Source organism: Mustela erminea, chromosome 11 (genome assembly GCF_009829155.1).
Source record: "Mustela erminea isolate mMusErm1 chromosome 11, mMusErm1.Pri, whole genome shotgun sequence".
Classification (NCBI taxonomy): Eukaryota; Metazoa; Chordata; class Mammalia; order Carnivora; family Mustelidae; genus Mustela; species Mustela erminea.
In genome coordinates, this window is record NC_045624.1 from 36,743,089 (window position 1) to 36,758,623 (window position 15,535).

The following is a 15,535-nucleotide window of genomic DNA, read 5'->3' on the forward strand; positions in this document are numbered from 1 at the left end:
AGCATTTAGAACACTGGTACAAGATAAATATTTATTAAATAAACTGAACACTGAGTAACTGAAAGATAAAAGACACCAGAAATGCAGGCTTAGCTCATAAAATCTTAAGAATATGTAGATGATAAAGAACACTGCAGGTTTTGGCAGAATAAAATTATCTGCTATATGTTTTAATATTAAAATATTAAATTATATTAATATTAAAATTCTGGAGGCAATGTCAATTGATTGGAGAGGTGAGTCCACAGGCAAGGTAAGATAAAAGTTATGAAGATTACAAAGAAAAGTATGAAAATGGGATTCAGAAGCGGAACTGACAGGAGTTAAAGATAACCCTAGAAATCTCCAAATTGAGTGACCAGAAGAATGGTGGTATCATTACATAAGCAAACAGGCAAATCACAAATTTCAGTAGAGAAAGAAATAAGTTCCGTTTTAGGCACATTCAACTTAAGGTGTTGACTGGAAATCCATATGGAGACGTTTAGTATAAGGAAGGAGAGTTAGATTTGGGGTTTAAAATTTTCTTTTAATTTTTTAAAAATTTTTAAAGATTTTATTTATTTACTTTAGAGAGAATGAGTGAGAGAGAGCATGAGAGAGGAGAAGGTCAGAGGGAGAAGCAGACTCCCCAAGGAGCTGGGAGCCCAATGCGGGACTCGATCCTGGAAGTCCGGGATCATGACCTGAGCCGAAGGCAGTCGTTCAACCAACTGAGCAAGCCACCCAGGCGCCCTAGATTTGGGGTTTAGAGGTAAACCAAGATGAAAGCTGTAGATGAACTCAATCAACAGGTATTTATTCTGACTGCCTACTCTGCACCAGCACCAATATTTGAGCCTTCAGTGTAGCGGTAATAGTTATGACATGAGTGCACAGTCTAGATGGGGGAATGACCTTAAGAAACTTATACATACCCATTGAAGAAAAAAGGGGCTAAAGGGCCACTGGAGGATATTAAGGCAGAATGATGAGATCAAGGAAACATGTTTGTTTGTTTGTTTATTTCAACAATTATTTTTAAAAAGATTTTATTTATTTGAGAGAGAGAGAGTATGTGTGTGCGACAGGGGGAGCGACAGACTGAGAGGGAGAAGCAGACACTCTGCTGAGCTGGGAGCCTGATGTGGGACTCAATCCCAGGACCCTGGGATCATGATCCCCTGAGCCAAAGGACAAAGGCATGACCTAAGTCACCCAAGCACCCCCATTTTTATTTCTTTTTAGAAAGATTTTCTTTCCTTTGAGCGTGGGGAGTTGGGGGGTGGGTGGGAAGGGACAGAGGGAGAGAGAGAGAGTCCCTGAGCGTGGAGCCTGATGCGGGTCCTGAGATCATGACCCAAGCAAAAACTAGTCCTTACCCGACTGAACCACCGAAGTACCCAAGGGAACATTTTAAAGAAGAAAGCTAAAGAAAAGAAGGCATACAAACTATTAAACTCTCGAGAATCTTTCCTAATCTGCAGTTCCTTTCTGAGCACAAATAAAAAAAATCAAAGAAGTGTTAAGTAGGAATCAAGCTTTTCAAAAAGAAAACTGGGAACACACACAAATCTCACAAATGTCACAAGGAACCAGTGAGGTCTACAAGAAAATGGAAAAAGAAATATGGTTCTAGCCTTAAATCTGCTATGGTAACCTGAACTGAATTCTTTAGACTCTATATTGTCCAACTACTCACATAGAAATAGGAATTTTTTAAAAAATGGGGGAAATACCAACATGAACTTAGCATATATTGAGTACTACTTAAGAACATTTAAAGACGTGGCAAAGTCAATTTGAACTCAAATCATACAGAAGTATTTAACTAAATGCTTTATTGAGAGTTTCAAATGAGATAGGAAATATCAAAGAATATAATCCATATGTGAGTTACCATTAATGTAAATCAGGAGAACAAATGCCACGTGAGTTCTCCAGTTTGAGCATCCCTCCCTCATGGACTTGAACTGAGTTCACTTAAACATGGATTACATTATATATCCAGTATCATAATGTAACTTAATTGGTTTAAATTACATTTTTCAGAAGCTAGATTGAAACTCTGATGAAGAGAAATTCTTTGATAAAATACAATGGCAAATAAGAAAAAAACTACCAAGCTGTGGCAGAGTGGGTGACTTAACCCTCTGGGTCTATGATTCCCCTCCTGTGAGTTCTTAGAGGGAGAATAAGGACCAAGGACCAAGGGCATAAATCTCTTCCCAAGTTCCAATACATGATGACAAAGCACCTTTCAGGAATGGTACACCAATTCATATTCTTGAAAGTGGCTGAAAAAGTTTTTGTCCTTGATGAAAGATAAAAGGTATACTATTGCTTTTGCTCAGAATTGTTTCATTTGATTGTTTGGACTTCTTTCCGGAAATGCCTGTTACTGATAATGTAGAGCTCATTATACATAAAAGAGAGATATCTTGTCATCAATGCAAATGAACATCACCCACACCAACTTCATGCTTCCATAGTTTAGAGCATAAAACTGTGATGAAATGCTTGACTGCAAATTCAACCTGTCTTCCTGCTATTTGGCAAATCTTTCCTTGTTTGATCCTCTCGCCATGATTCCCAGCAGCAGCCTATTGTAAATCTCCTGTTTTCCCTAAATTCCAGTCCTAACCTGAATCCCTTCCCTATACAGATGTGTCAAACGCTGAGCATCCAAAACAGAGCAATTCCCAGAGTCTAGAATAAGAGTAAGGCATACAGGAAGCTAAGTACTTACTACTAGACTGGCACGGCACTCTTATAAAAGGCACACATTTGGTTTAAAGCCCCATCTTGCTTCTTGTTCACTATGTGGTCCTGGGCAAAAGAGTCTTTCTAGGACAGAGTTTCCTCATGAAGAGAACAGCATTTAAATAGCTACTTCAGAGGGCTGATGTGAAGCAAGGACCTAAGACAAGGAATGGCATATGGGTGGCTCTTAGTAACTGCTAGCTTCTTTCCATGTCTTCACGTTGCTCTGCTCTTTGCCAGAGTTGTCAGCGTTAAGTGGATTTTTACACAGCTATATTTATCATCTTTTCTCCACTTCACTCCCATAGACAATAGGGAGACATCGATAGATCTTTATCACTAAAAAGTCAATGTTCCACAACTTAGCTCCATCTCATCTCTCTAAATCCTTCTCCTACTCCTTCTCCAAAAATCTTTCTACCTTAGCCAGACTGGATTTAATCAACTTTCCTGACATCTTGAATACTTAGATCCACATGCATTTTTCCCTCTCATTTTCACAACTCTCCAATTGCCCAAATCCATTTCACTGTTAGGATACAGTATTATCATTGTTATTCGCAACCTTTATTGAGTGCTTTCTATGTGGCAGATACTGTTCTAAGTATATTACAAGCAATATCTACTTCATCTTCACAAACCCTACAAGATATTCTATAATCTCCAGTACTGAGACAAGAACACATATTTGCCTTTTTCCTCTAGAGTCTATATGCTCTTCTATCACAGGAGCCATGCCTTGCATTTTTTCCTTTGTATGATTATCTAGTTAAGCAGGAATTCAAGAATATATACATATATATTTCACATTTTGTTTAGCTGCCATAATACTCACTTTCATCAAATCTATCACTTTGTCAGATATAAAGTTAGTAAGAAGGTATGATGTGATTTAATAAGAAATACACATTTGGGGTGCCTGGGTGGCTCAGTGGGTTAAGCCACTGCCTTCGACTTAGGTCATGATCTCAGGGTCCTGGGATCAAGTCCCACATTGGGCTCTCTGCTCGGCAGGGAGCCTGCTTCCCTCTCTCTCTCTGCCTGCCTCTCTGTCTATTTGTGATCTCTCTCTGTAAAATAAATAAATGAATAAATAAATTAATTAAAAAAAAAAAAGAAACCCACATTTGGTCTTTGTCCTTGCACATAGCTCCTAAAGTCCTAAGTGTTCAGAGCTATAAAAAGTGTTTTTTGATATGTTAATGAGTGACTTTTGGAAAGCACACAAGTAACCTAAGGATGCGAGGGATGCTGCCAGTGGAGCCAACTGTGTGATTAGAGGGTTATAATTTTCAGCAACCCCCTTCCTACCTAGGACAGAGGACAGAGACTGACAGTGTTCAGTTACCAAAGGCCAATGAATTAATCAGTCATGTCTCAGTAATGAAGCCTCCACAAAAATCCCAAAAGGACAAGGTCTGGAGAGCTTCCAGGTTGATGAACCAGAACGCCTCCATGTGCTGTCTTGCCGGGTCCCAAACTCTACAGGGACAGAAGCTCCTTTGCTTGGGATCTCATCCCATGTATGTATCTCTGCATCTGCTATTGATTCATACATATTCTTTTGATATCCTTTGTAGTAAACTGGTAATGTTGTTAGTAAACTGGTTTCCTAGAGTGAGCTGCTCTGGCAAATTAATGAAACCCAAGGGGGTGGGGGTCACGGAAACCTTTGATTTACAGTCCATGGGTCAGAAGCACAGGTAGCAACCTGGACTTGCAATTGTCATCCAAACGGTAGGGCAGTTTTGTGGGACTGAGCCCTCAGTCTGTGGAACTGGGTACTATCTCTGGGCAGATAGTGTCAGAATTGGGTTGAACTGTAGGACACGCAGCTGGTGTTGGGAGAACTGCCAGTGGTTTGGGGAAAAAGAAAACAAACATGCTGAAATGGGTGTCAGAATCTTAAAAGATCACCTAAATTTTAGAGATGTAATATTTCTGGGACTGTATCTATCTGCTGACATACAGTAAAGATTCTGTGTATAGAGTAATAGCAATGGCTGAAGTAGTAGGGTTTGATATAAAGAAATCCTTGGGGCACTAGGATTATGTCAGTTTGATCATTCTTGATTAAGGCCACTGTGAGCAACAGTGAGAAAACCCAAAGCAATAAAAAATTATGAGTAAGTACAAGCAAATAACCTCCCCCTCCAAAAGACTGCAAATTCATCCGTGTTTTGTAGATTGCTTAAGACACTACAATAGAGAAAGAAGAAAGACTTTAGAAGTCCCGTTTCTTTACTGCGTTTGTTGCCATAGTAAAAGCACAACTTTTTTGACATATAAATCAACATTCTCGTCCCTGTGTGAGAAATAATCATTTGGAGTGTTTACAAAATATAAGTGCTTCAGGAGGCTTCCTTAAATCCTATGACACTGATGGATTATTTTCTTTTTCCATGTCTTGAGAATTTAGCAGAAAACAATGAAATCACAGCTCTCTGTCATAACATTATTTAGCCAAATCCAAAGACATAAGGAATATTTAAAGGTAACCACTAAAGGAGGAATAAGTCATTTTCAAGTAATAGTTGAGGTTAAATCACAAATAATGGAAAACTGTATATTTTTAAATAAAATTATTAACTTTAAAAAAAGAACAAATTTCTGTTCAACTTATTAAGAAAATAAAAATGTTCATACTTGTATATGTTGTCACCCTTTTTAAAGACCAAAAATGCTGAGAGTTTCAAATTAGCTTGCTTATGATTAAAGCTGAAAATGAGAAAGGCTACTATGAACAAACCATATGCTTAATTCATAAAGGGGTATAAAAGAAGTGCATAGCACATTCCAGTGAAGAGGAGAAAAAAAAAGTTAATTAATTCAACTCAATTTTAGCTGAGGGCATTTTTCCACGACTGCTGAACCCTAGCATGTGCCAGGCAGCTAAAATTACACTAAAATGTGTAAGCTTTGTTGTTATTTTAGAGATAATCCAGGAAGCCAAACAAAGTAAAAAATTCTCACTGCATTTTTAACATGAAAGCTTTAATCTTCAATCAAGTGTATACTTATCTTCTGTTTTAAGATCTTTATGTATTACCTCTTTTGTGTATGTTTGAAAGTTGTGTATGTTTGAAAGTTTTCTCCTCTTCACTGTAAAAAGTGAAAACAAACAAAAAAGAACAAAAGTGATTTTACATGTATTTCCAAAACACTGTTCATCCTCTAAAACCATTCTTACCAGTCTCTCTTTCTGAAGTTCTTCTCTAAGTAGTCGATCTTCTGGTAAAACGTCACATAACAAAAAGTAATTGTCTTGTTCTTCTGTTGAGAGATTAGGAGAATAAATAAGGTCTATGGCCCTACCACCCTGAACCCGCCCGATCTCTTCTGATCTTGGAAGCTAAGCAGGGTCGGGCCTGGTTAGTACTTGGATGGGAGGACAATAAATAAGAAATGGTATTTATCATTTTTTCTCCAGAAGGATTTATTCCTTTAAAAAACATACATATATGTATGTCCATTGGGATCTCTCTTCTGGCATATAGTTCTGCTTAGCCATACTGAAGTTAGGCAACATAAAGAGAGCAATTTAATGTTAGCTACCACGAAAGTGAGAGAAATCTAATTTAAGGAAGTAAGGTTATTTCTTTGGATTTTTGGATTGTAGGGAAAATAATGGTAGCCAAGATGTATACTTACCAAGTGGAGCTGTGGAATTGATTCTTATCACACTACAAAAATCTGTAATGGGCTGTTCAGTGAACCTTTTCCTCCAATATAAAATGTACCTTAGAATAATCAAAAACAAAGGATAGTAAGAAGACCCAATATTCTACTTACTATAGAGTGATAAGGTTTTATAAGACCATTTAATTATCCCAAAACAATAAATCAAATGTTGACTGAGAACTGCTAGAAAATTTATAAGTGGAAATGCAGTAGAGCACTGTAGAAATATGAAATAAATATTTAATGAAATGAAATTACTCTGTAAAGGCGTGGACATGATTAAACTTTACTATCCCCAAATTCAATAAACAGACATATGGGGAAGTTAAAATGAATTATTCTTAGTTGATAATGAAGTTTTTCTGAAATCACATCTAAGTTTATGTGAATTTAAAATGCAACAATGATTAAATAGGCTTTATCACACATTTTCCAATAAATTGAAAAGTGGGGGGTTATCTTACCCATAAAAAGAACTGAAGGCAAAAAAAAAAAAATGCAATGAGATGTCAGTCTAAATTCAATACCTATATGACAAGATAGAAAAATTTTGTATGTGCACTCTGTGGCTGAAATGAGGCAGATTTTTTGAAAAATAGCCAAGCTTACAATTATATCTAATGAGTGGAGTTAGAAGCAGGACCGTGTATAAATTTTAAAGGATAGCCTAACACTCGGACCTGCACTGTCTGATGAAAGGAGGAGTAAGATGACAGGATTCAATGACCTGTTCATCTTCCTGTTTATCTAACAAGATTTATATTGGCAACTGCAATCTCATTTATCAAATGGTACCAAGACAAGAAGGTAGCCTCCTTCATGGGGAGAAGAGACATGGAAAGGTTGACTTTATAGCTCACCGTTTATCAGGCTATATGGTTGATACATAAAGAACAACAACAACAACAACAACAACAAAGAACAACCAAAAAAACTTAGAGTTAGAGAAAGAAAACCCCCTGAAGGGGATAGGACTTATTGAAATCGATTTAGTAACAGACAGTAAAAATTTGGACATTTTAAATGGCTTGGTAGAGCAACCAGCAGTGTTTTGTACATAGTAGGTTAACAAGAAATATTTTTAAGAGGTAGAAGAGCATTTAAAGATTCCTGTAAGTTTCTCTTAGGAGCCCTCAACTCTCACTATTTTGTCTCCTTTTAATTCTTCTTTCCCTTTTTCTTAACATTAATGTCCTAGCCCCATGGTGCTCTACAGAAAGGGGTTCATGTATTTTAAAAAAAAGAAAAAAAAAGTGCTTGGGGAGAGGTCTGAGAGAAAGAGAGAACTGTGACACAGAAAAATATAAACAGATGACAAGGCTGAGTTTAGAACATATAAGGAAAAGAAGTAAAAGAGTAACATATGAAAATAGAACCATGTTTTAGTTCTTCCTTCTCATGTACAACCATACTGTTGACCTGGATGGTTAAATAAGGGGAGAACTCTTTCCTTATAGATGGTGCAAGACCTTATTTTAAGAGATCTAAAAATGACATATCTGAGGTTCCAGCTCACCCTCAAACCATAACCTCACCCTAACTATGGTGAGCTGTTGGCTTCCACACTACAAGTGTCAGATGCAGAAGGCAAGTGTGTATTGGAGCCATCAATGGGGATGAAAAGATGAAAAGTACCTACAAAAGGCGGAAACATTCTTCTCTGGTCACCGAGGGCAGACTGCACTGTTCACTTAATATCTTAAACGGCTACTCTGGGCGCCTGGGTGGCTCAGTGGGTTAAGCTGCTGCCTTCGGCTCAGGTCATGATCTCAGGGTCCTGGGATAGAGCCCCGCATCGGACTCTCTGCTCAGTGGGGAGCCTGCTTCCTCTCTCTCTCTGCCTGCCTCTCTGCCTACTTGTGATCTCTCTCTGTCAAATAAATAAATAAAATCTTAAAAAAAAAACAAAAAACAAAAACCAGCTACTCTTATTCTCTTATCATTCCCCACAATTTACCACCAAACCAGAGGAGAGAGAAAAAGGGGGAAATAAAAGGAAAGAGAAGACAACATAAAAATGATACTCCCAGCCACTCTCCTTATTTTCCCCTCAGCATTTTTCTATTGTAAATTGGTACCAGGGATGAAGAACACAGAAGAATCTCTATTAGAGATGCCAGGAATAGAAGATGGATTGTTCTTCCAAACCATACTACATAGCCATCTATTTTCTGACTAATCAAATTCATACAGCAGAACTGGGTGCTAAGATAATGGACTTAAACAAAAACCAGGACAGTCAAGTTGGATACAGAATTTTCATCATGGCTACCGCTACAATACACCGTGGAGAGGTTCCTCACCTCAATTACTACTCCAGTGAGGCCATCTGGGGGATATTCAGTGTTAGGGGAACACTTAGTGTGTCTCTTCTTCAGGTTTTCTTACTTCTCTAGTGTATTTAAAGCTATAGTTGCAATCATTCAATATTTAAAGGCAGCCAAGAAATGACATGTGATATGAATTCTTTATTTAGAGGACAGTTATCAAAGCATTTTATACTTCATTAAAAAGCCATAAGAGTAATTATTAGGTCATCAGCAAATACTTTTTTCTTTTGAAAGAATTTCAATCATGTTTCATTGAATTGTTTCCCAAAAAAATCCTTCTAGTAGTCCTGCCTGCCTAACCTGACTGTAACTGGTGTACTTTCTGACAGGGGCATAAAGATTTGAGATATGGTTGTTAATTAAGTAGTACTGAATGACTGGAACTTAATATAGAAAGGGGCAAGAATTAAGAAGTTACCATTTATCTTCTGGAAAAATTTTATTTACTGTATAAAGCTTGTAAATGGTTCAGTGTAAACAACTATGTTAAATGGCTCAAAGGAAAGATTTCTATTTTTGTTTTATTCTGAGAAAGTTTTACTGTTAACTTTTTTCCAATAAAATGTTAAATATATTTAACATGAAAATTTATAGTTTCTTTCCTATAAAGAACAAGGTAAGTATCTCACCTATTATTTATCATCTTTATTACTTATTGTACTCCAAAGAAACAATTCCTCTCTGAGAAGCTATATGTGTACACATACATATATATATATACACACACACAGATACATGTAAATCTATACATATACACATATGTCCATTGGGATCTCTCTTCTGGCATACCCACCCCTGAAACTTTTCCGACATTAGGAAAAAGTCATATAAGGTTGAGAAGATTCCAACTTAACTCTCACAAGTAGTTAATGTTTGTATTGTTTTGGAGAGGAATTTTTAGTTTTCCTAAATAGTAGGAGGGTATTATCTAAAGGAGACTGTATATATCCAAAAGCATTTCTTTTTTCTTTTTTTTTTTTATTCAAAAGTATTTAAAAGCAAAAGTTTATTCACATACATTCTTGGTCAATTTGAAGTAACCACCAAAGTGAAGCTTACTGGGAGGACAGTTGACAAGGAAAAGCCAGGTTTCCAAATTTAAAATTACATGTTAACCACATACTTTATTTAGAAAGTGTATACATATGTATATATACATATATCAGCTAAGTATCTTTTGCTTTTTAATTAAAGCATCTATTTTACTGCATAACTATATTTAGAGGGTGACTGATTTCAACATTATTGACTCCTAAGTCTGAGACCTAGTAAATAATTTGGTTTTTCTGCCCATATACAGATGAGATTAATATCAATGATAAAAAAGAAAGGTTTGTACAAATACAGCTACTTAGCTATTATACATCACACAAAGGGAAAAATATAAACTGAAATTTAGATATTCCTCACAGATTTTGGAAGAAAGATAAATCTCCAGTTATCACTGGTAGGTCATCATATTTTTCTCCAATTCCTGAGGAAGAATTTGCATTTACATAATAAAGTGGGGTAAGAGAATAGATTTACATCAAAGAAAAGCTGAGATATACAACTTATCAAAGAATAGCTCATGTGATAGTCCTGTCAATGGTTATTTGGTAAGAATCTGAAGATCTTTAACTTAAAAAGTATCCAAAACAAATCCAACAGACCTGACAACATACAACTAGAAATCATATATGAGAATACTCCCAAAATACTCACATACACACACATACATATATATAAAAACACAAATATTTTAACTCAAAATAAAGATTAAGGAATGGGAATGAGAAGTATGAAGTACTTCCTCTGAAATTATGTAGTAATTAGTTTATTCTACTAGTTGGTAGCATATCTCATTCATAACTCTCCTTCACTATTCTCTTTCTGCTTCCTGACCAGACAACACCAACATCTAAAAAAGCCCAATGCTGAGTGGATATGAGGGGTCATAATAATACAGAAAGCACTCAACAGACATTCTGTATTGGTGCTAGGCAGTTGAGAAGAAGATGAAGGGTTAGAGAATAATATTACTCCTGTGGGCTTCCCAACTATTTCAACTTAAAAACAAACTCATTCTCAAAGTTTAGAGTATTTAGGATCCTAAATTAAATTTTCTCAAAAGTTATATTTGATATATAATAATTGTGTTTTCAGACCAGCATAATACCCATAGAAAATTCAAGCTGTAGTTGTGGAAAACTAAGATTTCAAATATATATCTTTTGTAATCAAAATATAATGAAATTTTTGGCTACCATCTGGTGGATATAAAAGATGTCCAAGGCACTGGCCGGTCCTATACATGTCCTGGTTTACCTAATGCTCAACAATCTTAAGACAGTTGGTGTTATACCCTTTCACTGCTGAGGAAGTTGCTGCTTAGAGTGGTTGAAGTAGTCTGTTAGAAGTTACATGGTCAGGAAGTCACCAAGTCTTCACTCAACTCTAGGCCTGACTGGTTTCACAGTTCAATCTTAGTAATATAGCTTGCTGCTTTGCAGGACCCATCATAAGAAAGGAATTGCTTGCTAGGAATAATGCGGTCTGGCAGATACATAGTTTAAATGCAGAGATATTACAACATCAGGGCTACTTCAATGTTTTGTACGGAAATCAGGGCAGAATATCTAGAAGTGGGTCTTGGCCAGATATACCAAAATGTATGCTTTTAGTAATTGTACAAAACCAGTTAATTACCATGATAATGTGCATATGAAAAATGCTTCCAAGTGTCAACTAATAACAACATGAACATAACTGCATTTCTCTTGGACAATCACTTCTAGGAATTAGGAATTAGAAAACAATGAATAACTGCTTATATTACCTGTCTATTGGTATGGATATTCTAAGTCAGCTGCTCATAAACTGGAGGTTAGCTCACTTTGGGTCCTGGCTATGCCCACGGTTGGCATTTCCTCAACCACTAACCTCTATGTCTCTGCTCTTCATCCTCTTCATCTTCTTCCCCTCAGTACCTCATTCACTGACCTCAACAGCAATCTAGCTTATACCACTTTGGTTTGTTGAGTAACTCTTTACTCTTTTGGCCTAACAGGCTCCAACCAAATGTCTCTGTTTTCCCAACAATTTTTGAAAAATAATATGAATGTTTATATTTGCATAGGAATATTTTTATATATAAACTTATCTTTAAGCTATGTTTTTCCTTTATGGAATACTGAATTTAATTCTTTTAGGGACAATGCAAAATTTACCTTTGGAAATCAGCAACCAACTTGACGTCAGCTATGACCATCTTATGTTCAATAATCATGTGCTTCAGAAGTTTGTCTTGTTCATCCATAGGAAAATGTTCTTCACAGAAAATACAAGGCACAGATGGAGAACCTTCTAAAGCGGTGATGCCACCTGGACTTTCTGGCAGGGAAAGCGGCTCCAGGATACAATCCTTACTGTCTGGGAGAGAGAAAAAGAAAAAACAAAAGCGAAAAGAAAAAAAAAAAAAGAGAAAAGCTGAAATCAACTCTTCAGGATCATTTCTCACCTTCTGCATTAAAAGGATCCTAAAGATATTTACGTCTTTCCAAAATGAAAAATACACAGAGTACAGGATACTTTATTATCCTTTTAAATGGATTCTGCAACCTAGAAGCAGGGAGTGTTGCAAAGCAAGCTCAAGCTCCCCATTTGCAGGCTTGAATGGGGGAAAAACCCATTTGTCAGAGCAGCTGTTCAAGCATTCTTGGACACTGTCCAATGGCAGCAATTCCGGGGGTACTTGCAGGGGGACCGCTGCAAAATGCTGTGTTAAGGTTCTATGGCTCGACTGTGACCTATGGCTGATAGTCATCACATTATGGTAAGTAAACGGTATATACTGAGTCTCCAAATGATACCAAGCCAGTCTTTTAATCTGCTTCCTGTTGCAGCTGCAAACTCTTTCCTGTTTCTGATTACTTGTCAAGTGCAAAGAAGATAGCTCTCATATTGGGTTGACACAGCATGTGCTGGGTGGCCCAGGTGGCAATTTTTGATGTTGACTTTTGTCTACCATTTGCTTTGTTACACAGTTACGTACCATAACTCAAGTTCTTGTGAACAAAGAGATGAATGCTGACTTACTAGACATACATAGTAAACATTTTTCCTGCTGATACTATTCATTTTCCTAACATCATCTATAGTATCTTTAAGAGTAGAACTGTGTAAGGTCTGTAGTTCTGAATTCAGGACTCAAACCACAGCCAGTTGTGTCAGGAGCCCTCTTCAGTCTTCCAGAGGGAAAAGGCTGCACCCGTCACCTTATGCAAGGTACTGAGTAGTAACTAACAAGGCAACCAGGGTGAGGTATTTAATATCTGAGGAAGGGCAGGGAATCTTCTTCATAAAGAAAGAGAGCTACTCCAGGGTGCCGGGTGGCGCAGTTAGTAAAGCACCCAACTTGGTTTTCAGCTCAGGTCCTGATCTCAGCGTCCTAAGATCAAGTCCCATGTTGGGCTCTGTGCTCAGCGCAGTCTGCTTAAGACTGTCTCTCCGTATTCCTCTGCCCCTCCCCTCAATTCTCTCTTTCCTTCTCCCTCTCTAAAATAAATAAATGTTGCAAGAGAGAGAAAGGAGGAAAGAAAGTAAGGAAGTAAGTAAGTTATTCCATAAAAAAGTCTTTGGAATTAGTGTACTACTAATTTTATTTCTTGTTTTTATATTACTTTGCCTTATTTCTAAAGGGCTTCTTAATTGACTAATTCACAGAAACAGTCACTAGTGCACTGATAACCAGGCCTTAGCACTGGGTAAGCATTCATTCACTCCACAAAAATCAGCTGAGTAGCTTCTGAGTACTGGTCTTTTCTGCTTAATGTTGCATGACAGGATCCTTATTATTAAGGCTAAAGTGCTTGCAACTTATTTGACAGTACAAATAAGTCGAAAGGATAGAGACGGAATGTATAGGGTTTATGCCAGCATGGGGATAGGAGAGTCACTTAACTGAGCTGGATGAGAGGGTGTCCTCAAGGACATGTCCTCAATACATGATTCAAAATACTCTGCTCACATTAAAGTATGCTAAATTAAACTTTTATCTTAGTTCCATAAAATTATTTAATACAGAAAAGGTGAAAATAGGATATATATGACAATGGAGAGACTATTTAAAATATACAAGCACTTCAAGAAGCACTATTAACAAAAGTGATGTTATCAACTATTACATTTATTAAATTATGCAATGGAAGCAAGGGATTCTGGAGTTCTATAGTTTCTCAGTTTTAGGTTAAATTATGTAGGAACTTAAACCCTCATGTTAAAAATAAGACGGGGGAAGAGAGGTAATATACTTATGAAACTATATTTTACATTCACTAGAATGGGACAATAAAAGACAACACATATTCTAAATAAAGGTACCATCAGTGAACATTAGCTGCCATCTAGAAAATAACAGGTACCATCCTACACCCTTCCCCCTTAAATTGAATGATGTGTATGTAAATTCATTTTGTCTGACTACAGAAAACAATTGGATTGTTAATCCCTGCAAGGCCAGATTAATCATCATCAATAGCAAGAGCTAACATTACTAAGTGTTTGATATTTGTAAATTACCAGCAGAGGCCTTCAGGGCACTTTCTCAATCATAGCTACCTTTCCCAATTAGTACTATTATAACCCCCGTCTTACAGATGAGACTACTGAGACTTAGAAAAGTTAAATCAAGGGACCTAAACACAGTAAGTTAAGACTAACTTCAAACAATACACTATTCTACCCCAGTTCCAAAAGTCATTTCCCCAAATCTGTTTTTCTGTATATATTCAGTGCTATTTTGAATTCATATGTGTTTATAAGGCACACCGAATTTCTGTGTATTCTGCCAGTGTCCTGTAGTCTCTGCAATACTACTTCCACCAACAAATCTCAGTTCCCCACCTCCTCCAAAAACCACTGGGTACAGTTTATCTCCATCATTGTCTGTATGCTTTCCCAGAGTTTCACTATAAATTCTCTAATGTTCTTCCGTGGTTCATCTCTCCTCCCTTTTGTATGTTCAAAGTCCAGTTTCTCTTTCTTCAAATTATTCTTGAGAGAATGAAACTAAATGTTCACACATCCTAGAATCAAACTGCTTGTGGTTACTATAAAGACATATAGGAACAAAATCATATATATGCAAATTTCATGTACAAAGAACTTGTGGTTTAGAAGGTGCTATGTTGCTTTGGGAGCTCAAGTTACTATGTAACCCAGAAAAGAAACAAAAATTTTTACAGGCTTATTTATTTATTTGAGAGAAGGAGAGAGTGAGCATCTGCACAGGGAGGAGGGGCAGAGAGGGAGAGAGAAACTTTCAGCAGACTCCATGCTGAGTCCGGAGCCCAACTTAGGGGCTTGATATCACAACCCTGAGCTCATGACCTGAGCCAAAATCAAGAGTGAGACACTCAATCAACTGAGCCACCCAGGCACTCCCAGAAATAAAAATTTTAATAGAACATTTTGGACAGCAAGATTTTAGTGTTCTGACTCCTTAATCATTTATCATCATGCTCAAATTTACAACAGCATTGATTAAAAGAAGTAATTTGTTTACCTACTTGTCTTTCTTTTTCCCACTTTGGATTGTTAATCCCTGCAAGGCCAGATGAGTCCTGGTCATCTTTATTTATCCGGCATGTATACTGTGTCACCGCACCAGGACTGTCACCACCACTGGGGGTTCATTTGTGCAAGGCACTGTTAAGCACTTCATATGTGCAGTATTAACTTTATACGTGTAGTATTAACCCAGTCAACCCCCATTATAGCCCGAGGCCAGAGATTCCATTTCC

The 15,535-nt window shown here is 37.0% G+C and overlaps 1 protein-coding gene across 4 annotated transcripts in view; it reads right to left on the bottom strand.

Annotated features, from left to right (window-relative positions):
* The window catches only part of ZNF277 (zinc finger protein 277), a 104,890-nt gene that overhangs the window by 33,589 nt on the left and 55,766 nt on the right, over positions 1-15,535 (bottom strand). For 2 of the 4 annotated variants that reach the window (XM_032304746.1, XM_032304749.1), the window contains 3 exons: positions 11,963-12,160; positions 6,394-6,482; positions 5,933-6,015 (listed from right to left, as the gene is read on the bottom strand). In XM_032304746.1, coding sequence (XP_032160637.1) covers positions 5,933-6,015; positions 6,394-6,482; positions 11,963-12,160 — 370 coding nt within the window. Of the gene's footprint in view, positions 1-5,932; positions 6,016-6,393; positions 6,483-11,962; positions 12,165-15,535 lie in introns of all 4 variants that reach the window. The other 2 variants (XM_032304747.1, XM_032304748.1) reach the window with 1 other exon arrangement.